The sequence below is a fragment of the Mixophyes fleayi genome, chromosome 7 (assembly GCF_038048845.1).
Source record: "Mixophyes fleayi isolate aMixFle1 chromosome 7, aMixFle1.hap1, whole genome shotgun sequence".
NCBI classification, from domain to species: Eukaryota; Metazoa; Chordata; class Amphibia; order Anura; family Limnodynastidae; genus Mixophyes; species Mixophyes fleayi.
The window spans coordinates 1134174-1158557 of NC_134408.1; the positions used below are offsets into that span (position 1 = coordinate 1134174).

The 24384-nt window shown below is 50.9% G+C and overlaps 1 protein-coding gene across 2 annotated transcripts in view; it reads left to right on the forward strand.

The window, feature by feature from the left end:
• The window catches only part of BICDL2 (BICD family like cargo adaptor 2), a 39161-nt gene extending 16074 nt beyond the window's left edge, over nucleotides 1-23087 (forward strand). For both annotated transcript variants that reach the window (XM_075178749.1, XM_075178750.1), the window contains exons 4-10: nucleotides 378-494; nucleotides 2156-2302; nucleotides 7433-7609; nucleotides 9480-9623; nucleotides 9739-9869; nucleotides 22043-22163; nucleotides 22273-23087. In XM_075178749.1, the coding sequence (XP_075034850.1) occupies nucleotides 378-494; nucleotides 2156-2302; nucleotides 7433-7609; nucleotides 9480-9623; nucleotides 9739-9869; nucleotides 22043-22163; nucleotides 22273-22434 (999 nt within the window). In that variant the 3' untranslated portion in view covers nucleotides 22435-23087. The remainder of the gene's footprint in view (nucleotides 1-377; nucleotides 495-2155; nucleotides 2303-7432; nucleotides 7610-9479; nucleotides 9624-9738; nucleotides 9870-22042; nucleotides 22164-22272) is intronic.
• Nucleotides 23088-24384: the final 1297 nt, after the last annotated feature.

Here is a 24384-nt window from a genome sequence, read left to right on the forward strand (position 1 = left end):
ACCCAGAGGTGGACAGGGAACAGAGCGGGCAGTCCTCAGAGATATATCACCATATACGCTCCGTCATGTGATCACCTCTGTACTCAGCACCCTCCACCAGACTCTCCTCGGTTTATCAATATAATTCTGAATGTGAGGTGTCCAGAGATGAACATGATGCTCTAGTTACTAGCTGGACTCAGACATTGTACATAAGATTGTAAAGCGCTATGGAATATGTTGGCACTATATAAATAAATGATGATGATGATAAGATGGACATCTGAGTCCCCAGCTTCTTAAGTAGTCCATATATTGTGTTCTGACCAGGAGAAATAGGGGTCATGTTCTTGTCACTGAATCACTCCTGCAGGTGTAATTTCTGTCTGTCTCTCCAGGCTTCTCACATGGAGCAGTCTCTCACTCTGCAGTTGCAGTCTCTAACAGATGAGAATCGGGAACTGACACTAAATCGAGGACAATTCGCCCCCTGTTTGCAGAGTTTAAAGAGTGAGGTGAGGAGTAACAGAGGTGAGTGGAAGGTTAGGTGGGAGAGATCTGAACGAGCTAAGGTGAGGCTGGAGAAGAGACAGAGGACAGGAAAGGTCATACAGGTGAGTGTGCAGGGTGAGGTGAGAGGTTAGACAGGTGAGAGGTCAGACAGGTGAGAGTGCAGGGTGAGGTGAGGGTCAGACAGGTAAGTGTGCAGGGTAAGGTGAGAGGTCAGACAGGTGAGAGTGCAGGGTGAGGTGAGGGTCAGACAGGTGAGTGTGCAGGGTAAGGTGAGAGGTCAGACAGGTGAGATGAGAGGTCGTGCAGGGTGAGGTGAGAGGTCAGACAGGTGAGAGTGCAGGGTGAGGTGAGAGGTCAGACAGGTGAGGTGAGAGGTCAGACAGGTGAGAGTGCAGGGTGAGGTGAGAGGTCAGACAGGTGAGATGTCTGACAGGTGAGAGTGCAGGGTGAGGTGAGAGGTCATACAGGTGAGAGTGCAGGGTGAGGTGAGAGGTTAGATAGGTGAGAGGTCAGACAGGTGAGGTGAGAGGTCATACAGGTGAGAGTGCAGGGTGAGGTGAGAGGTTAGATAGGTGAGAGGTCAGACAGGTGAGGTGAGAGGTCAGACAGGTGAGAGGTCAGACACGTGAGAGTGCAGGGTGAGGTGAGAGGTTAGATAGGTGAGAGGTCAGACAGGTGAGGTGAGATGTCAGACAGGTGAGAGTGCAGGGTGAGGTGAGAGGTTAGATAGGTGAGAGGTCAGACAGGTGAGGTGAGAGGTCAGACAGGTGAGAGGTCAGACAGGTGAGAGTGCAGGGTGAGGTGAGAGGTTAGATAGGTGAGAGGTCAGACAGGTGAGAGTGCAGGGTGAGGTGAGAGGTTAGATAGGTGAGAGGTCAGACAGGTGAGGTGAGAGGTCAGACAGGTGAGAGTGCAGGGTGAGGTGAGAGGTTAGATAGGTGAGAGGTCAGACAGGTGAGGTGAGAGGTCAGACAGGTGAGAGTGCAGGGTGAGGTGAGAGGTCAGACAGGTGAGAGGTCAGACAGGTGAGAGTGCAGGGTGAGGTGAGAGGTCAGACAGGTGAGAGGTCAGACAGGTGAGGTGAGAGGTCATACAGGTGAGAGTGCAGGGTGAGGTGAGAGGTTAGATAGGTGAGAGGTCAGACAGGTGAGGTGAGAGGTCATACAGGTGAGAGTGCAGGGTGAGGTGAGAGTTTAGATAGGTGAGAGGTCAGACAGGTCAGGTGAGAGGTCAGACACGTGAGAGTGCAGGGTGAGGTGATAGGTTAGATAGGTGAGAGGTCAGACAGGTGAGGTGAGATGTCAGACAGGTGAGAGTGCAGGGTGAGGTGAGAGGTTAGATAGGTGAGAGGTCAGACAGGTGAGGTGAGAGGTCAGACAGGTGAGAGTGCAGGGTGAGGTGAGAGGTTAGATAGGTGAGAGGTCAGACAGGTGAGGTGAGAGGTCAGACAGGTGAGAGGTCAGACACGTGAGAGTGCAGGGTGAGGTGAGAGGTCAGACAGGTGAGAGGTCAGACAGGTGAGAGGTCAGACAGGTGAGAGGTCAGACAGGTGAGGTGAGAGGTCAGACAGGTGAGAGGTCAGACAGGTGAGGTGAGAGATCAGACAGGTGAGAGGTCAGACAGGTGAGAGTGCATCCGATCAGCTGTCTTGTTTGCTCTGCAGAATGCTCTCCTGCTGGATAAGAAGAGAGACATGGAAGTTCAGATAAGAAAACTCAGAGAGGAAAATGAGAATGCGCACAATATGGAGTTATCCCTGAAAGAGACAGTCCTCCAGCTGGAGATACAGAAGAGACAGACTGAAGCAAGGGTAAGAGACAAATGTGAAAGGAGACTTCATAAGACTTCCTCCGTTCTAGAAACAGTGAGAAATAGAGACTGTCATGGCGGTGTGTGAGGACAGTGATGTGTTATAGTCACAGTGTGTGAGGACAGTGATGTGTTATAGTCACAGTGTGTGAGGACAGTGATGTGTTATAGTCACAGTGTGTGAGGACAGTGATGTGTTATAGTCACAGTGTGAGGACAGTGATGTGTTATAGTCACAGTGTGAGGACAGCGATGTGTTATAGTCACAGTGTGTGAGGACAGCGATGTGTTATAGTCACAGTGTGTGAGGACAGCGATGTGTTATAGTCACAGTGTGAGGACAGTGATGTGTTATAGTCACAGTGTGTGAGGACAGTGATGTGTTATAGTCACAGTGTGTGAGGACAGTGATGTGTTATAGTCACAGTGTGTGAGGACAGTGATGTGTTATAGTCACAGTGTGTGAGGACAGTGATGTGTTATAGTCACAGTGTGTGAGGACAGTGATGTGTTATAGTCACAGTGTGTGAGGACAGTGATGTGTTATAGTCACAGTGTGTGAGGACAGTGATGTGTTATAGTCACAGTGTGAGGACAGTGATGTGTTATAGTCACAGTGTGAGGACAGCGATGTGTTATAGTCACAGTGTGTGAGGACAGCGATGTGTTATAGTCACAGTGTGTGAGGACAGCGATGTGTTATAGTCACAGTGTGAGGACAGTGATGTGTTATAGTCACAGTGTGTGAGGACAGTGATGTGTTATAGTCACAGTGTGTGAGGACAGTGATGTGTTATAGTCACAGTGTGAGGACAGTGATGTGTTATAGTCACAGTGTGTGAGGACAGTGATGTGTTATAGTCACAGTGTGTGAGGACAGTGATGTGTTATAGTCACAGTGTGTGAGGACAGTGATGTGTTATAGTCACAGTGTGAGGACAGTGATGTGTTATAGTCACAGTGTGAGGACAGTGATGTGTTATAGTCACAGTGTGAGGACAGTGATGTGTTATAGTCACAGTGTGTGAGGACAGTGATGTGTTATAGTCACAGTGTGAGGACAGTGATGTGTTATAGTCACAGTGTGTGAGGACAGTGATGTGTTATAGTCACAGTGTGAGGACAGTGATGTGTTATAGTCACAGTGTGAGGATAGTGATGTGTTATAGTCACAGTGTGTGAGGACAGTGATGTGTTATAGTCACAGTGTGAGGACAGTGATGTGTTATAGTCACAGTGTGTGAGGACAGTGATGTGTTATAGTCACAGTGTGTGAGGACAGTGATGTGTTATAGTCACAGTGTGTGAGGACAGTGATGTGTTATAGTCACAGTGTGTGAGGACAGTGATGTGTTATAGTCACAGTGTGTGAGGACAGTGATGTGTTATAGTCACAGTGTGTGAGGACAGTGATGTGTTATAGTCACAGTGTGTGAGGACAGTGATGTGTTATAGTCAGTGTGTGAGGACAGTGATGTGTTATAGTCACAGTGTGAGGACAGTGATGTGTTATAGTCACAGTGTGAGGACAGTGATGTGTTATAGTCACAGTGTATGAGGACAGTGATGTGTTATAGTCACAGTGTATGAGGACAGTGATGTGTTATAGTCACAGTGTGTGAGGACAGCGATGTGTTATAGTCACAGTGTGAGGACAGTGATGTGTTATAGTCACAGTGTGTGAGGACAGTGATGTGTTATAGTCACAGTGTGTGAGGACAGTGATGTGTTATAGTCACAGTGTGAGGACAGTGATGTGTTATAGTCACAGTGTGTGAGGACAGTGATGTGTTATAGTCACAGTGTGTGAGGACAGTGATGTGTTATAGTCACAGTGTGAGGACAGTGATGTGTTATAGTCACAGTGTGTGAGGACAGTGATGTGTTATAGTCACAGTGTGTGAGGACAGTGATGTGTTATAGTCAGTGTGTGAGGACAGTGATGTGTTATAGTCACAGTGTGAGGACAGTGATGTGTTATAGTCACAGTGTGAGGACAGTGATGTGTTATAGTCACAGTGTATGAGGACAGTGATGTGTTATAGTCACAGTGTGTGAGGACAGTGATGTGTTATAGTCACAGTGTATGAGGACAGTGATGTGTTATAGTCACAGTGTGAGGACAGTGATGTGTTATAGTCACAGTGTGAGGACAGTGATGTGTTATAGTCACAGTGTGAGGACAGTGATGTGTTATAGTCACAGTGTATGAGGACAGTGATGTGTTATAGTCACAGTGTGTGAGGACAGTGATGTGTTATAGTCACAGTGTGTGAGGACAGTGATGTGTTATAGTCACAGTGTGAGGACAGTGATGTGTTATAGTCACAGTGTGAGGACAGTGATGTGTTATAGTCACAGTGTATGAGGACAGTGATGTGTTATAGTCACAGTGTGTGAGGACAGTGATGTGTTATAGTCACAGTGTGTGAGGACAGTGATGTGTTATAGTCACAGTGTGAGGACAGTGATGTGTTATAGTCACAGTGTGAGGACAGTGATGTGTTATAGTCACAGTGTGAGGACAGTGATGTGTTATAGTCACAGTGTATGAGGACAGTGATGTGTTATAGTCACAGTGTGTGAGGACAGTGATGTGTTATAGTCACAGTGTGTGAGGACAGTGATGTGTTATAGTCACAGTGTGAGGACAGTGATGTGTTATAGTCACAGTGTGAGGACAGTGATGTGTTATAGTCACAGTGTATGAGGACAGTGATGTGTTATAGTCACAGTGTATGAGGACAGTGATGTGTTATAGTCACAGTGTGAGGACAGTGATGTGTTATAGTCACAGTGTATGAGGACAGTGATGTGTTATAGTCACAGTGTATGAGGACAGTGATGTGTTATAGTCACAGTGTGTGAGGACAGCGATGTGTTATAGTCACAGTGTGAGGACAGTGATGTGTTATAGTCACAGTGTGTGAGGACAGTGATGTGTTATAGTCACAGTGTGTGAGGACAGTGATGTGTTATAGTCACAGTGTGAGGACAGTGATGTGTTATAGTCACAGTGTGTGAGGACAGTGATGTGTTATAGTCACAGTGTGTGAGGACAGTGATGTGTTATAGTCACAGTGTGAGGACAGTGATGTGTTATAGTCACAGTGTGTGAGGACAGTGATGTGTTATAGTCACAGTGTGTGAGGACAGTGATGTGTTATAGTCAGTGTGTGAGGACAGTGATGTGTTATAGTCACAGTGTGAGGACAGTGATGTGTTATAGTCACAGTGTGAGGACAGTGATGTGTTATAGTCACAGTGTATGAGGACAGTGATGTGTTATAGTCACAGTGTGTGAGGACAGTGATGTGTTATAGTCACAGTGTATGAGGACAGTGATGTGTTATAGTCACAGTGTGAGGACAGTGATGTGTTATAGTCACAGTGTGAGGACAGTGATGTGTTATAGTCACAGTGTGAGGACAGTGATGTGTTATAGTCACAGTGTATGAGGACAGTGATGTGTTATAGTCACAGTGTGTGAGGACAGTGATGTGTTATAGTCACAGTGTGTGAGGACAGTGATGTGTTATAGTCACAGTGTGAGGACAGTGATGTGTTATAGTCACAGTGTGAGGACAGTGATGTGTTATAGTCACAGTGTATGAGGACAGTGATGTGTTATAGTCACAGTGTGTGAGGACAGTGATGTGTTATAGTCACAGTGTGTGAGGACAGTGATGTGTTATAGTCACAGTGTGAGGACAGTGATGTGTTATAGTCACAGTGTGAGGACAGTGATGTGTTATAGTCACAGTGTGAGGACAGTGATGTGTTATAGTCACAGTGTATGAGGACAGTGATGTGTTATAGTCACAGTGTGTGAGGACAGTGATGTGTTATAGTCACAGTGTGTGAGGACAGTGATGTGTTATAGTCACAGTGTGAGGACAGTGATGTGTTATAGTCACAGTGTGAGGACAGTGATGTGTTATAGTCACAGTGTGAGGACAGTGATGTGTTATAGTCACAGTGTGAGGACAGTTGATGTGTTATAGTCACAGTGTGTGAGGACAGTGATGTGTTATAGTCACAGTGTGTGAGGACAGTGATGTGTTATAGTCACAGTGTGTGAGGACAGTGATGTGTTATAGTCACAGTGTGAGGACAGTGATGTGTTATAGTCACAGTGTGAGGACAGTGATGTGTTATAGTCACAGTGTGAGGACAGTGATGTGTTATAGTCACAGTGTGAGGACAGTGATGTGTTATAGTCACAGTGTGTGAGGACAGTGATGTGTTATAGTCACAGTGTGTGAGGACAGCGATGTGTTATAGTCACAGTGTGTGAGGACAGCGATGTGTTATAGTCACAGTGTGTGAGGACAGTGATGTGTTATAGTCACAGTGTGTGAGGACAGTGATGTGTTATAGTCACAGTGTGTGAGGACATAGTGAGCCTGATGTCCTGAGACTGTGACAATCTCAGCAAGGACCATCCACTAGCTGCAGTCAGTTAAAACTGTACATTTCATTTTTCGCAAATGTGCCTCATTTTCTGTACACACGTTCTGCTATTAGAAAGTGCATCTGTCTAGGTGGGAATTGTGGAAACAATGTCACTGCTAAGTCCCGCCTGTCTTTGAACACCCATTTCTTAATAACAACTTTCCCCAAATATCCTGCATGTTGGAATGATGAGAGTGGATTGTATTACTTTTATGTGTCAAGTAAATAAACAAAATAAGAAATCGTGTTTGTTGGCGCTTTCTTGCATCCAGCCCCACGCGTCTCCTCATGTAACAAGCATCAGAGCCATGAGCTTAGCGGTATAAACTGATACTTGGTGTCAGCGTTGGGATTAATCCATTTTAGTGAATGAGTGATGTAGCTGCTCCTAAAACACTGCACCCTTGTATGAGCCTGTAACAGTATACTTACAGTTATTGGAGTACTTTATGTAGCCGCTATGTATCTTTCATATTTATAAAGCTGAAGGCAAGGTTGGCACATGGGACTTTCCTACAATGTTAGGTGAATAAGACATATTCTCCTAAATGTCAATTGATTCACTGTACACACATACCTGTCCTTGGGCAGTTTTGTCTCTGGTTTGTACAGATAGCCGGCGGTTCATTACTCAGGGGAGATGTCTCATGATCTGGCTCTCCCATCTCTCTATTAGTTGCAGGAAGTACTCTCAGAAGTGCAGTGTCTGAGGGACGGTCATCGATCACTACAGGTCCAAGTGAGAGAGTTGCAGGATGAGCTAAAGATGAGAGACAGTCACTACACTCTACAAGACAGTCACTATTCTCTGCATTCTGAGATGCAAGAGACAGTCGATGGACAAGAAAACGAGGTGAGGAACAGTCTGACTTTCTCCAGCCCTAATCATCTGTCGAAGCTGCACTATAAAAATCTTGTGGGGAAAAAATGAAGTAAGATTCTAAGGAGAAAGAATTATACCCCATGGTATAAAAATAATTTGGAGTGGCTTTTAGTTAGGTTTTCTTATGTGTTGGATAAAATCTACATCTTGGACATTAATATGATTTACATAAAAACAACAGAGGCATCTTATGCCCATCTATCTCTCCACTCGTCAATGCCCACCTTCAGTTCTATCAGATATTATCTAGAGATGTCCCGTAATTTCAGGTAATCAGTGAGATAATGATCCAACTGAGGTCACCAGAGCGGTAATAATTCACATTGTCTCCTAATCACAGATTGAGATGATTCAAATCACCAATATCAGGTTGTCAGTGAGATGATTAAGAGATGTCTCCTAATGAAATCATCCATGAAATGATAACTCCGAACTTTAGGTGACCTTTGAGATACTGATCCAGAGAGGTCATAAAATGAGGTAACCAGTGATATTATCCGGACACGTTCCATAATTTCAGGTCATCAATGAGATACGGATTCTGAGATGTTCCTAATCTGGGGTCACAAGTAAAATAATGATCGAGATGTCCCCTAAACTCAGATTACCAGTGAGATAATGATCCTGATATGGTCCCTAATTACAGGTCATCAGTGAGATAATGATAAAGGGTGGTCACCAAATATCCTGTGACCTATAAAATAATTACCCCTAAACTCAGGTCACCAGCGAGATGATTCATAATTGTCTTAATTTAGGTCACTAACTGATCTGAGTTCTCTTCACCTGACCAGTGATTATTTTGGGCTCCTTTTACGTTACCCTTACCATAAGGACAGGATAAACTCATATCCAGTCCCTCACCAAATCCTGCCACTTCCTCCGCCGTAGCATCACGAAAATCTATCCCTTTCTCTCTCAGGAAACAACCAAAATCCTGGTCCATTCACTTATCTTTATCGTCTCAACTATTACAACCTTCTTCTCACTCAATCCATCCAGAATGCTGTGGCTAGGCTCATCTTCCTCTCCCACCGCACCTCTTCCACTTCTCCTCTGCATAAATCCCTTCATTGGCTCCCTATCCGTTCCAGAATTCAGTTCAAGCTCCTTACTCTCACTTACAAAGCCCTTACCAACACTTCTCCCCCTTACATCTCTGACCTTGTGTCGCGGTACATTCCTACCTGGCCACTCCGCTCCGTCTCAGACCTCCACCTCAATTCACCTCTCATTACCTCCTCCCATGGTCGCCTCCAAGACTTCTGCTGTGCTGCCCCCAATCTCTGGAACTCTCTATACTGTCTCACTCGACTCTCCCCCAACCTTCAAATGCTCACTCTAACTCACCTTTTCAAGCTCGCCTATCCTACCACCTCCTGACCATCTTATCCATTACCTCCTCTTCCATCTCCATCTCTTCCCAGTTGGTCCTACTGTCTCTCACCACCTCTCCCTCTAGAATGTAAGCTCTTGTGGACAGGGTGCTCTCCACCCATTATCCCATGTCTGTAAACTGTCTAACTCCCTTGTACGTCCTGTTGTGTATTTTGCAGCACTCTGTGTGTGTCCCCATAACATTACTCACACTCATCTGTGTTACTTGCATGTATTACCTCATCTATCTGTTACCTGCTTCTGTATCCGGCGCTACGGAATCTGTGGCGCCTTACAAATAAATAATAATAATATACCTCACCACCTACATAGATTATCATATCTAACCTCCAATATAGAATACAGTATGTCACCCCTGTTATCGATTATTTACATCACCTCTTACCAGGGATATTGTATTTCGCAGCACTTGTCACAAAATGTGTTCTTACTCTCACCCCAGATTGCATCATTAAACCCCTCTCTCCAGTTGGGGGGGCAGATGACGGGCATTCCTGGTACTGATTACCTGGCAACATATCTGACAGAGAGAGAGAGAGCACTGCTACAAGAGAAGGAAGAGGAGGTCGGGAAACTGCAAGACCAGGTAACACCCACAGATATATACAGACAAGCGTTACACTAAATCCCTATAGTCACACTATATATAATATATATATACACACACACACACGCATCCTTCTTATCCTCTCCCCCCTCAGGTCACCCTGCAATATATAGAGATAAACTCCCTGCGAGAGGAAGTTCAGAGACTCCGCGACTTCTCAGAGCAGAATGACCTCGATAGCGTCCTGAGACAAGCTGTGTCTGACCGTGATGATGCAATTATGAAGTAAGTCACCAGTAGACACAGTACTATCAGCATAGATGTCCGCCAGGTGCATGTAAAGGTTCTCAGACCTCCTTAATAGGAAATCTGCAGATACTTTGTAAAATGCGTTGGATAAAACCGTAAAAACATCACTACAAAATACAACCAACTTCCATCCCCTTCAGTAATTTAGTGGGATGATGTTAAGATGGATGATTGGCGGTATGTGGCTCTGTAGGACCGGATGACTGGCGGTATGTGGCTCTGTAGCACAGGATGACTGGCGGTATGTGGCTCTGTAGGGTGGATGACTGGCGGTATGTGGCTCTGTAGCACAGGATGACTGGCGGTATGTGGCTCTGTAGGGTGGATGACTGGCGGTATGTGGCTCTGTAGCACAGGATGACTGGCGGTATGTGGCTCTGTAGGGTGGATGACTGGAGGTATGTGGCTCTGTAGGGTGGATGACTGGCGGTATGTGGCTCTGTAGGGTGGATGACTGGCGGTATGTGGCTCTGTAGGGTGGATGACTGGCGGTATGTGGCTCTGTAGGGTCGGATGACTGGAGATATGTGGCTCTGTAGGGTGGATGACTGGAGGTATGTGGCTCTGTAGGGTGGATGACTGGAGGTATGTGGCTCTGTAGGGTGGATGACTGGCAGTATGTGGCTCTGTAGCACAGGATGACTGGCGGTATGTGGCTCTGTAGGGTGGATGACTGGCGGTATGTGGCTCTGTAGGGTGGATGACTGGCGGTATGTGGCTCTGTAGGGTGGATGACTGGCGGTATGTGGCTCTGTAGGGTGGATGACTGGCGGTATGTGGCTCTGTAGCACAGGATGACTGGAGGTATGTGGCTCTGTAGCACAGGATGACTGGAGGTATGTGGCTCTGTAGGGTGGATGACTGGAGGTATGTGGCTCTGTAGGGTCGGATGACTGGCGGTATGTGGCTCTGTAGCACAGGATGACTGGAGGTATGTGGCTCTGTAGCACAGGATGACTGGCGGTATGTGGCTCTGTAGGGTCGGATGACTGGCGGTATGTGGCTCTGTAGCACAGGATGACTGGCGGTATGTGGCTCTGTAGCACAGGATGACTGGCGGTATGTGGCTCTGTAGGGTCGGATGACTGGCGGTATGTGGCTCTGTAGCACAGGATGACTGGCGGTATGTGGCTCTGTAGCACAGGATGACGAGGTATGTGGCTCTGTAGGGTGGATGACTGGCGGTATGTGGCTCTGTAGGGTCGGATGACTGGTGGTATGTGGCTCTGTAGCACAGGATGACTGGAGGTATGTGGCTCTGTAGGGTGGATGACTGGGGGTATGTGGCTCTGTAGGGTGGATGACTGGAGGTATGTGGCTCTGTAGCACAGGATGACTGGCGGTATGTGGCTCTGTAGGGTGGATGACTGGAGGTATGTGGCTCTGTAGGGTGGATGACTGGCGGTATGTGGCTCTGTAGGGTGGATGACTGGCGGCATGTGGCTCTGTAGGGTGGATGACTGGAGGTATGTGGCTCTGTAGGGTGGATGACTGGAGGTATGTGGCTCTGTAGCACAGGATGACTGGCGGTATGTGGCTCTGTAGCACAGGATGACGAGGTATGTGGCTCTGTAGGGTGGATGACTGGAGGTATGTGGCTCTGTAGCACAGGATGACTGGAGGTATGTGGCTCTGTAGGGTGGATGACTGGAGGTATGTGGCTCTGTAGGGTCGGATGACTGGCGGTATGTGGCTCTGTAGGGTGGATGACTGGAGGTATGTGGCTCTGTAGCACAGGATGACTGGAGGTATGTGGCTCTGTAGCACAGGATGACAGGCGGTATGTGGCTCTGTAGCACAGGATGACTGGCGGTATGTGGCTCTGTAGGGTCGGATGACTGGCGGTATGTGGCTCTGTAGGGTCGGATGACTGGCGGTATGTGGCTCTGTAGGGTGGATGACTGGAGGTATGTGGCTCTGTAGCACAGGATGACTGGAGGTATGTGGCTCTGTAGCACAGGATGACTGGCGGTATGTGGCTCTGTAGGGTCGGATGACTGGCGGTATGTGGCTCTGTAGCACAGGATGACTGGAGGTATGTGGCTCTGTAGCACAGGATGACTGGCGGTATGTGGCTCTGTAGCACAGGATGACAGGCGGTATGTGGCTCTGTAGGGTGGATGACTGGAGGTATGTGGCTCTGTAGGGTCGGATGACTGGAGGTATGTGGCTCTGTAGCACAGGATGACTGGCGGTATGTGGCTCTGTAGGACCGGATGACTGGCGGTATGTGGCTCTGTAGGACCGGATGACTGGCGGTATGTGGCTCTGTAGGGTCGGATGACTGGCGGTATGTGGCTCTGTAGCACAGGATGACTGGAGGTATGTGGCTCTGTAGGGTGGATGACTGGAGGTATGTGGCTCTGTAGGGTGGATGACTGGCGGTATGTGGCTCTGTAGCACAGGATGACTGGCGGTATGTGGCTCTGTAGCACAGGATGACTGGCGGTATGTGGCTCTGTAGCACAGGATGACTGGCGGTATGTGGCTCTGTAGGGTCGGATGACTGGAGGTATGTGGCTCTGTAGCACAGGATGACTGGCGGTATGTGGCTCTGTAGCACAGGATGACTGGCGGTATGTGGCTCTGTAGGGTCGGATGACTGGCGGTATGTGGCTCTGTAGGGTGGATGACTGGCGGTATGTGGCTCTGTAGCACAGGATGACTGGCGGTATGTGGCTCTGTAGGGTGGATGACTGGAGGTATGTGGCTCTGTAGCACAGGATGACTGGCGGTATGTGGCTCTGTAGGGTCGGATGACTGGCGGTATGTGGCTCTGTAGGGTGGATGACTGGAGGTATGTGGCTCTGTAGGGTGGATGACTGGCGGTATGTGGCTCTGTAGGGTGGATGACTGGAGGTATGTGGCTCTGTAGGGTGGATGACTGGAGGTATGTGGCTCTGTAGCACAGGATGACTGGAGGTATGTGGCTCTGTAGCACAGGATGACTGGCGGTATGTGGCTCTGTAGCACAGGATGACTGGCGGTATGTGGCTCTGTAGGGTCGGATGACTGGCGGTATGTGGCTCTGTAGCACAGGATGACTGGCGGTATGTGGCTCTGTAGCACAGGATGACGAGGTATGTGGCTCTGTAGGGTGGATGACTGGGGGTATGTGGCTCTGTAGGGTGGATGACTGGAGGTATGTGGCTCTGTAGCACAGGATGACTGGCGGTATGTGGCTCTGTAGGGTGGATGACTGGAGGTATGTGGCTCTGTAGGGTGGATGACTGGCGGTATGTGGCTCTGTAGGGTGGATGACTGGCGGTATGTGGCTCTGTAGGGTGGATGACTGGAGGTATGTGGCTCTGTAGCACAGGATGACTGGAGGTATGTGGCTCTGTAGGGTGGATGACTGGAGGTATGTGGCTCTGTAGGGTCGGATGACTGGCGGTATGTGGCTCTGTAGGGTGGATGACTGGAGGTATGTGGCTCTGTAGCACAGGATGACTGGAGGTATGTGGCTCTGTAGCACAGGATGACTGGCGGTATGTGGCTCTGTAGGGTGGATGACTGGCGGTATGTGGCTCTGTAGGGTGGATGACTGGCGGTATGTGGCTCTGTAGCACAGGATGACTGGAGGTATGTGGCTCTGTAGGGTGGATGACTGGTGGTATGTGGCTCTGTAGGGTGGATGACTGGTGGTATGTGGCTCTGTAGGGTGGATGACTGGCGGTATGTGGCTCTGTAGGGTGGATGACTGGCGGTATGTGGCTCTGTAGGGTGGATGACTGGCGGTATGTGGCTCTGTAGGGTGGATGACTGGCGGTATGTGGCTCTGTAGCACAGGATGACTGGAGGTATGTGGCTCTGTAGGGTCGGATGACTGGCGGTATGTGGCTCTGTAGGGTCGGATGACTGGCGGTATGTGGCTCTGTAGGGTCGGATGACTGGAGGTATGTGGCTCTGTAGCACAGGATGACTGGCGGTATGTGGCTCTGTAGGACCGGATGACTGGCGGTATGTGGCTCTGTAGGACCGGATGACTGGCGGTATGTGGCTCTGTAGGGTCGGATGACTGGCGGTATGTGGCTCTGTAGCACAGGATGACTGGAGGTATGTGGCTCTGTAGGGTGGATGACTGGAGGTATGTGGCTCTGTAGGGTGGATGACTGGCGGTATGTGGCTCTGTAGCACAGGATGACTGGCGGTATGTGGCTCTGTAGGGTCGGATGACTGGAGGTATGTGGCTCTGTAGGGTGGATGACTGGCGGTATGTGGCTCTGTAGCACAGGATGACTGGCGGTATGTGGCTCTGTAGGGTGGATGACTGGCGGTATGTGGCTCTGTAGCACAGGATGACTGGAGGTATGTGGCTCTGTAGGGTGGATGACTGGCGGTATGTGGCTCTGTAGCACAGGATGACTGGAGGTATGTGGCTCTGTAGCACAGGATGACTGGAGGTATGTGGCTCTGTAGCACAGGATGACTGGAGGTATGTGGCTCTGTAGGGTCGGATGACTGGAGGTATGTGGCTCTGTAGCACAGGATGACTGGCGGTATGTGGCTCTGTAGCACAGGATGACTGGCGGTATGTGGCTCTGTAGGGTCGGATGACTGGCGGTATGTGGCTCTGTAGCACAGGATGACTGGCGGTATGTGGCTCTGTAGGGTCGGATGACTGGCGGTATGTGGCTCTGTAGGGTGGATGACTGGAGGTATGTGGCTCTGTAGGGTGGATGACTGGCGGTATGTGGCTCTGTAGGGTGGATGACTGGAGGTATGTGGCTCTGTAGGGTGGATGACTGGAGGTATGTGGCTCTGTAGCACAGGATGACTGGAGGTATGTGGCTCTGTAGGGTCGGATGACTGGCGGTATGTGGCTCTGTAGGGTCGGATGACTGGAGGTATGTGGCTCTGTAGGGTCGGATGACTGGAGGTATGTGGCTCTGTAGCACAGGATGACTGGAGGTATGTGGCTCTGTAGGGTCGGATGACTGGCGGTATGTGGCTCTGTAGGGTCGGATGACTGGAGGTATGTGGCTCTGTAGGGTCGGATGACTGGAGGTATGTGGCTCTGTAGGGTCGGATGACTGGCGGTATGTGGCTCTGTAGGGTGGATGACTGGAGGTATGTGGCTCTGTAGGGTGGATGACTGGCGGTATGTGGCTCTGTAGCACAGGATGACTGGCGGTATGTGGCTCTGTAGGGTGGATGACTGGCGGTATGTGGCTCTGTAGCACAGGATGACTGGAGGTATGTGGCTCTGTAGGGTGGATGACTGGCGGTATGTGGCTCTGTAGCACAGGATGACTGGAGGTATGTGGCTCTGTAGCACAGGATGACTGGCGGTATGTGGCTCTGTAGCACAGGATGACTGGCGGTATGTGGCTCTGTAGGGTCGGATGACTGGCGGTATGTGGCTCTGTAGCACAGGATGACTGGCGGTATGTGGCTCTGTAGGGTCGGATGACTGGCGGTATGTGGCTCTGTAGGGTGGATGACTGGAGGTATGTGGCTCTGTAGGGTGGATGACTGGCGGTATGTGGCTCTGTAGGGTGGATGACTGGAGGTATGTGGCTCTGTAGGGTGGATGACTGGAGGTATGTGGCTCTGTAGCACAGGATGACTGGAGGTATGTGGCTCTGTAGGGTCGGATGACTGGCGGTATGTGGCTCTGTAGGGTCGGATGACTGGAGGTATGTGGCTCTGTAGCACAGGATGACTGGCGGTATGTGGCTCTGTAGGACCGGATGACTGGCGGTATGTGGCTCTGTAGGACCGGATGACTGGCGGTATGTGGCTCTGTAGGGTCGGATGACTGGCGGTATGTGGCTCTGTAGCACAGGATGACTGGAGGTATGTGGCTCTGTAGGGTGGATCACTGGAGGTATGTGGCTCTGTAGGGTGGATGACTGGAGGTATGTGGCTCTGTAGGGTGGATGACTGGCGGTATGTGGCTCTGTAGGGTCGGATGACTGGCGGTATGTGGCTCTGTAGGGTCGGATGACTGGCGGTATGTGGCTCTGTAGGGTCGGATGACTGGAGATATGTGGCTCTGTAGCACAGGATGACTGGCGGTATGTGGCTCTGTAGCACAGGATGACTGGCGGTATGTGGCTCTGTAGGGTGGATGACTGGAGGTATGTGGCTCTGTAGGGTGGATCACTGGAGGTATGTGGCTCTGTAGGGTGGATGACTGGAGGTATGTGGCTCTGTAGCACAGGATGACTGGCGGTATGTGGCTCTGTAGGGTGGATGACTGGAGGTATGTGGCTCTGTAGGGTCGGATGACTGGCGGTATGTGGCTCTGTAGGGTCGGATGACTGGAGATATGTGGCTCTGTAGCACAGGATGACTGGCGGTATGTGGCTCTGTAGCACAGGATGACTGGCGGTATGTGGCTCTGTAGGGTCGGATGACTGGCGGTATGTGGCTCTGTAGCACAGGATGACTGGCGGTATGTGGCTCTGTAGCACAGGATGACTGGCGGTATGTGGCTCTGTAGGGTGGATGACTGGAGGTATGTGGCTCTGTAGGGTGGATGACTGGCGGTATGTGGCTCTGTAGGGTGGATGACTGGAGGTATGTGGCTCTGTAGGGTCGGATGACTGGCGGTATGTGGCTCTGTAGGGTGGATGACTGGAGGTATGTGGCTCTGTAGGGTGGATGACTGGAGGTATGTGGCTCTGTAGGGTGGATGACTGGAGGTATGTGGCTCTGTAGGGTGGATGACTGGCGGTATGTGGCTCTGTAGGGTGGATGACTGGCGGTATGTGGCTCTGTAGCACAGGATGACTGGCGGTATGTGGCTCTGTAGGGTGGATGACTGGAGGTATGTGGCTCTGTAGGGTGGATGACTGGCGGTATGTGGCTCTGTAGGGTGGATGACTGGAGGTATGTGGCTCTGTAGGGTGGATGACTGGCGGTATGTGGCTCTGTAGCACAGGATGACTGGCGGTATGTGGCTCTGTAGCACAGGATGACTGGCGGTATGTGGCTCTGTAGGGTGGATGACTGGAGGTATGTGGCTCTGTAGGGTGGATGACTGGCGGTATGTGGCTCTGTAGGGTGGATGACTGGAGGTATGTGGCTCTGTAGGGTCGGATGACTGGCGGTATGTGGCTCTGTAGCACAGGATGACTGGAGGTATGTGGCTCTGTAGCACAGGATGACTGGCGGTATGTGGCTCTGTAGGACCGGATGACTGGCGGTATGTGGCTCTGTAGGGTCGGATGACTGGCGGTATGTGGCTCTGTAGGGTGGATGACTGGCGGTATGTGGCTCTGTAGGGTGGATGACTGGCGGTATGTGGCTCTGTAGGGTGGATGACTGGCGGTATGTGGCTCTGTAGCACAGGATGACTGGCGGTATGTGGCTCTGTAGCACAGGATGACTGGCGGTATGTGGCTCTGTAGGGTCGGATGACTGGCGGTATGTGGCTCTGTAGGGTCGGATGACTGGCGGTATGTGGCTCTGTAGGGTGGATGACTGGAGGTATGTGGCTCTGTAGCACAGGATGACTGGCGGTATGTGGCTCTGTAGCACAGGATGACTGGCGGTATGTGGCTCTGTAGCACAGGATGACTGGCGGTATGTGGCTCTGTAGGGTCGGATGACTGGCGGTATGTGGCTCTGTAGCACAGGATGACTGGTGGTATGTGGCTCTGTAGGGTCGGATGACTGGCGGTATGTGGCTCTGTAGCACAGGATGACTGGTGGTATGTGGCTCTGTAGGGTCGGATGACTGGCGGTATGTGGCTCTGTAGCACAGGATGACTGGCGGTATGTGGCTCTGTAGGGTCGGATGACTGGCGGTATGTGGCTCTGTAGGGTGGATGACTGGCGGTATGTGGCTCTGTAGGGTCGGATGACTGGAGGTATGTGGCTCTGTAGGGTGTATGACTGGCGGTATGTGGCTCTGTAGCACAGGATGACTGGAGGTATGTGGCTCTGTAGCACAGGATGACTGGCGGTATGTGGCTCTGTAGGGTGGATGACTGGAGGTATGTGGCTCTGTAGCACAGGATGACTGGTGGTATGTGGCTCTGTAGGGTGGATGACTGGCGGTATGTGGCTCTGTAGGGTGGATGACTGGCGGTATGTGGCTCTGTAGCACAGGATGACTGGAGGTATGTGGCTCTGTAGGGTCGGATGACTGGAGGTATGTGGCTCTGTAGGGTCGGATGACTGGCGGTATGTGGCTCTGTAGCACAGGATGACTGGCGGTATGTGGCTCTGTAGGGTGGATGACTGGCGGTATGTGGCTCTGTAGGGTGGATGACTGGCGGTATGTGGCTCTGTAGGGTGGATGACTGGCGGTATGTGGCTCTGTAGGGTGGATGACTGGTGGTATGTGGCTCTGTAGGGTCGGATGACTGGCGGTATGTGGCTCTGTAGCACAGGATGACTGGAGGTATGTGGCTCTGTAGCACAGGATGACTGGAGGTATGTGGCTCTGTAGCACAGGATGACTGGTGGTATGTGGCTCTGTAGGGTCGGATGACTGGAGGTATGTGGCTCTGTAGCACAGGATGACTGGAGGTATGTGGCTCTGTAGGGTGGATGACTGGCGGTATGTGGCTCTGTAGCACAGGATGACTGGCGGTATGTGGCTCTGTAGCACAGGATGACTGGCGGTATGTGGCTCTGTAGCACAGGATGACTGGCGGTATGTGGCTCTGTAGGGTCGGATGACTGGCGGTATGTGGCTCTGTAGCACAGGATGACTGGTGGTATGTGGCTCTGTAGCACAGGATGACTGGTGGTATGTGGCTCTGTAGCACAGGATGACTGGAGGTATGTGGCTCTGTAGGGTGGATGACTGGCGGTATGTGGCTCTGTAGGGTGGATGACTGGCGGTATGTGGCTCTGTAGCACAGGATGACTGGCGGTATGTGGCTCTGTAGGGTGGATGACTGGAGGTATGTGGCTCCGTAGGGTCGGATGACTGGAGGTATGTGGCTCTGTAGCACAGGATGACTGGCGGTATGTGGCTCTGTAGGGTGGATGACTGGCGGTATGTGGCTCTGTAGGGTCGGATGACTGGAGGTATGTGGCTCTGTAGGGTGGATGACTGGAGGTATGTGGCTCTGTAGCACAGGATGACTGGCGGTATGTGGCTCTGTAGCACAGGATGACTGGCGGTATGTGGCTCTGTAGGGTCGGATGACTGGAGGTATGTGGCTCTGTAGGGTCGGATGACTGGAGGTATGTGGCTCTGTAGCACAGGATGACTGGCGGTATGTGGCTCTGTAGCACAGGATGACTGGCGGTATGTGGCTCTGTAGGGTGGATGACTGGAGGTATGTGGCTCTGTAGCACAGGATGACTGGCGGTATGTGGCTCTGTAGGGTGGATGACTGGCGGTATGTGGCTCTGTAGGGTCGGATGACTGGAGGTATGTGGCTCTGTAGGGTGGATGACTGGAGGTATGTGGCTCTGTAGGGTGGATGACTGGCGGTATGTGGCTCTGTAGGGGGGATGACTGGCGGTATGTGGCTCTGTAGGGTGGATGACTGGCGGTATGTGGCTCTGTAGGGTCGGATGACTGGAGGTATGTGGCTCTGTAGGGTCGGATGACTGGCGGTATGTGGCTCTGTAGGGTCGGATGACTGGCGGTATGTGGCTCTGTAGGGTGGATGACTGGCGGTATGTGGCTCTGTAGGGTGGATGACTGGAGGTATGTGGCTCTGTAGGGTCGGATGACTGGAGGTATGTGGCTCTGTAGCACAGGATGAGTGGCGGTATGTGGCTCTGTAGCACAGGATGACTGGCGGTATGTGGCTCTGTAGGGTGGATGACTGGCGGTATGTGGCTCTGTAGGGTCGGATGACTGGAGGTATGTGGCTCTGTAGGACCGGATGACTGGCGGTATGTGGCTCTGTAGGGTGGATGACTGGAGGTATGTGGCTCTGTAGGGTCGGATGACTGGCGGTATGTGGCTCTGTAGCACAGGATGACTGGAGGTATGTGGCTCTGTAGGGTGGATGACTGGCGGTATGTGGCTCTGTAGGGTCGGATGACTGGAGGTATGTGGCTCTGTAGCACAGGATGACTGGCGGTATGTGGCTCTGTAGCACAGGATGACTGGCGGTATGTGGCTCTGTAGGGTGGATGACTGGCGGTATGTGGCTCTGTAGGGTGGATGACTGGCGGTATGTGGCTCTGTAGGGTCGGATGACTGGCGGTATGTGGCTCTGTAGGGTCGGATGACTGGCGGTATGTGGCTCTGTAGGGTCGGATGACTGGCGGTATGTGGCTCTGTAGGGTCGGATGACTGGCGGTATGTGGCTCTGTAGGGTCGGATGACTGGCGGTATGTGGCTCTGTAGCACAGGATGACGAGGTATGTGGCTCTGTAGCACAGGATGACTGGTGGTATGTGGCTCTGTAGGGTGGATGACTGGCGGTATGTGGCTCTGTAGGGTGGATGACTGGCGGTATGTGGCTCTGTAGGGTGGATGACTGGCGGTATGTGGCTCTGTAGGGTCGGATGACTGGCGGTATGTGGCTCTGTAGGGTCGGATGACTGGAGGTATGTGGCTCTGTAGGGTGGATGACTGGCGGTATGTGGCTCTGTAGGGTGGATGACTGGCGGTATGTGGCTCTGTAGCACAGGATGACTGGCGGTATGTGGCTCTGTAGCACAGGATGACGAGGTATGTGGCTCTGTAGCACAGGATGACGAGGTATGTGGCTCTGTAGGGTGGATGACTGGCGGTATGTGGCTCTGTAGGGTCGGATGACTGGAGGTATGTGGCTCTGTAGGGTGGATGACTGGCGGTATGTGGCTCTGTAGGGTGGATGACTGGCGGTATGTGGCTCTGTAGGGTGGATGACTGGCGGTATGTGGCTCTGTAGGGTGGATGACTGGAGGTATGTGGCTCTGTAGCACAGGATGACTGGCGGTATGTGGCTCTGTAGGGTGGATGACTGGAGGTATGTGGCTCTGTAGTGTGGATGACTGGCGGTATGTGGCTCTGTAGGGTGGATGACTGGAGGTATGTGGCTCTGTAGGGTCGGATGACTGGCGGTATGTGGCTCTGTAGGGTGGATGACTGGAGGTATGTGGCTCTGTAGGGTCGGATGACTGGCGGTATGTGGCTCTGTAGCACAGGATGACTGGCGGTATGTGGCTCTGTAGGGTGGATGACTGGAGGTATGTGGCTCTGTAGTGTGGATGACTGGCGGTATGTGGCTCTGTAGGGTGGATGACTGGAGGTATGTGGCTCTGTAGTGTGGATGACTGGCGGTATGTGGCTCTGTAGGGTGGATGACTGGAGGTATGTGGCTCTGTAGGGTCGGATGACTGGCGGTATGTGGCTCTGTAGCACAGGATGACTGGCGGTATGTGGCTCTGTAGGGTGGATGACTGGCGGTATGTGGCTCTGTAGCACAGGATGACTGGAGGTATGTGGCTCTGTAGGGTGGATGACTGGCGGTATGTGGCTCTGTAGGGTGGATGACTGGCGGTATGTGGCTCTGTAGGGTCGGATGACTGGAGGTATGTGGCTCTGTAGGGTCGGATGACTGGAGGTATGTGGCTCTGTAGGGTGGATGACTGGCGGTATGTGGCTCTGTAGCACAGGATGACTGGAGGTATGTGGCTCTGTAGCACAGGATGACTGGAGGTATGTGGCTCTGTAGCACAGGATGACTGGCGGTATGTGGCTCTGTAGCACAGGATGACTGGCGGTATGTGGCTCTGTAGGGTGGATGACTGGCGGTATGTGGCTCTGTAGCACAGGATGACTGGTGAGAATTAGGATATTGGGACACTACTATAGTGTTACATAGGTAATCCAGGCAGCCACAGAACCATGAAGACCTAAGGTGGTGTAGGGGTATATGGGACAGCATAGAAAAAGTGACCTAGGTGGACACAAAATATGAATGCAGCAATGACTGAATGACTCATAGAGCAGGGCTATGTAGGACTGGATGACCAGCAACGCGTGAAGTCCTCTATGACATTTGGAGTGTGGAGTAATATATAAACTATAAGATTAGAATTACTGGACAGGGGTTATGTATATCTGGATGGTTGATGGACCTGGGTTAGGATGGTTTTGGTAACCAGTGGTTTACTGGTGTAAAGAGATCTCCTAGTATTTTATTAATGATGGAGTCAGCTATCCATGGACATTGTCAATCCAGGACGATACAATTGGTGGAACTGAATGATCTAGGTATATATTGTCTCTGCAGGAAAGGAGAGCTGGAGTTGGAGTTGGCAAAGTGTCGCCTGGAGAAAGATTCCATGAGTCGGCAGCTACTGAGTGCGGTTGAACAAAAGGTGTTACTGAGCCAGGAGCTAGAGGCTTGGCAGGTGAGTGGATGGGGATAATGGGCTGGAGTGGCCGAGACTGCCTTATATCTGAGGAGACTAAGAGAACCAGTCCCACCAGGTTTATCTGTTGTCACTCTTCTCCTCACAGGATGACATGCAGATTGTGATCAATCAGCAGCTGAAGTCCCAGAGGGAGCAGGAGACACAGAGAACATCCGAGTCATCTCCAGCCAGTCCCACCAGAAGAGAGAATACAAGACGTACACGTGACACCGGCAGTGGGATCCTCTCATTCTTCAAGAACATCTGACAAAGGCATAAGAAACACGATAATGACATCACTTGGTCATTCTTCTAAGGACCCCGACAACTTAATGACTCCATCATGTCTCCATGACCCACAGATCTCTTTGTCTATGACACCCAGAGCGAGATACCTCTTCCAATCTATGACGCCCAATGGGTGATAGAAAGACTTCATAGTCACAGTGCTGTATTCTATGACATGTGTGAGGCACGTAGATCCCAAGGCCTACGTATCTCTCTCCTCTATTACACCCAGTCGGAGATATAGTTCATATTTACCTATTATACCCCATGGGTTGTATAGCAGAATTTCATATCACGCTTTTATGGCACCCTGCAGTGGGAGGGGCAGACTCCATATCTCATAGCTTTCTTCTGTGTCGCCCTGTGATGGGAGGGGTAGATTTCTGTTCTCATATCACCCTTCTGTGGGAGGGGCAGACTTCATATCTCATAGCTTCCTTCTGTGTCACCCTGCGGTGGGAAGGGCGGACCTCTGTTCTCATATCACCCGTCTGTGGGAGGGGCAGGTGCCATGTGTTAGCTCTCTCCAAGACTGAATGATTTTATAACTGTATAATTCTGTAGCGTTATATAATGTGTATATACTGCCATGGATCCGTTATGTATATAAATATAGACCTATTTTGAAATGTTTCTAAGTCTGTATCATTGTATGTGATTGGTGAGAAGGAACAGGGTACAATCCAGAAACTATACAACTGATGCTATCCGGGCCGGGATTTATAGAAGGACCATGCAGGCCCGGGACTATGGTGGCAGAATTACAAGGAGGGCAGTAGTAGAGGGGGCAGTGGATAGTACTACAGAGGGTGGGCAGTGGTTGGGGGTAGTGGTACAGAAGGGGGGCAGTGTTTGGGGGCAGTAGTACAGAAGGGGCCAGTGGTTGGGGGTAGTAGTGCAGAGGGGGGGGGGGGGCAGTGGTTGGGGGGTAGTACTACAGAGGGGGTGCAGGGCAGTATTGCATTGCTGAGGGCAGCAGTGCAGAATTACAGAGGGAAGATATAATTATGGGGGGGGGGCAGTAATTTTGAGGAAGGCAGATTTGCAGGAGGGCAGTAGTGCATTTGTGAGGGGAATAATATGGGAATGTAAAGTTCTTTTCTTTAGCATGAGAGGGTTAGGGGGGGTAATTTTCATTATCTTGTTTGGTAGCAGGGAATTGAACGGAACTCCCCCATCATGCATTGTTTCACCAGTAAATTCTGGAAGCAGCCTCTGGGGGAGCCCTTGTTCCCACTTTCCAGTGCCCAGAGAACCAATCAGAGGCCGTTTCACATGGGCATACAAATGTGTGTCTGTAACTATGGCACTTACATGCTTTATCAATGCCATGTCATGTAAAATGCGGGTGCCCTTGTATGTAGGATTTCCCCATGTACCGCTTAGTATTTAACGTCATGTGCACATTACCCCCTTGACATACACTGTACACGTCCTTATAAACCTCAGACATAGTGGTGCCGCTAGTAGCAATGTAAAAAGGTGTTGAACTCCACCAGGCTGATTTATGTGCAGGCGGCATGAAGCACCTGGATTGGTCAGAGGAGCTAATGAACTGAAGTGATAGCAGCAGTGAGCAGGAGAACTGACAGAGGAGCAGTGACCAGGATAACTGACAGAGGCAGCAGTGACCAGGAGAACTGACAGAGGCAGCAGTGACCAGGAGAACTGACAGAGGAGCAGTGACCAGGAGAACTGACAGAGGAGCAGTGACCAGGAGAACTGACAGAGGAGCAGTGACCAGGAGAACTGACAGAGGCAGCAGTGACCAGGAGAACTGACAGAGGAGCAGTGACCAGGAGAACTGACAGAGGGGCAGCAGTGAGCAGGAGAACTGACAGAGGAGCAGTGACCAGGAGAACTGACAGAGGCAGCAGTGACCAGGAGAACTGACAGAGGCAGCAGTGACCAGGAGAACTGACAGAGGAGC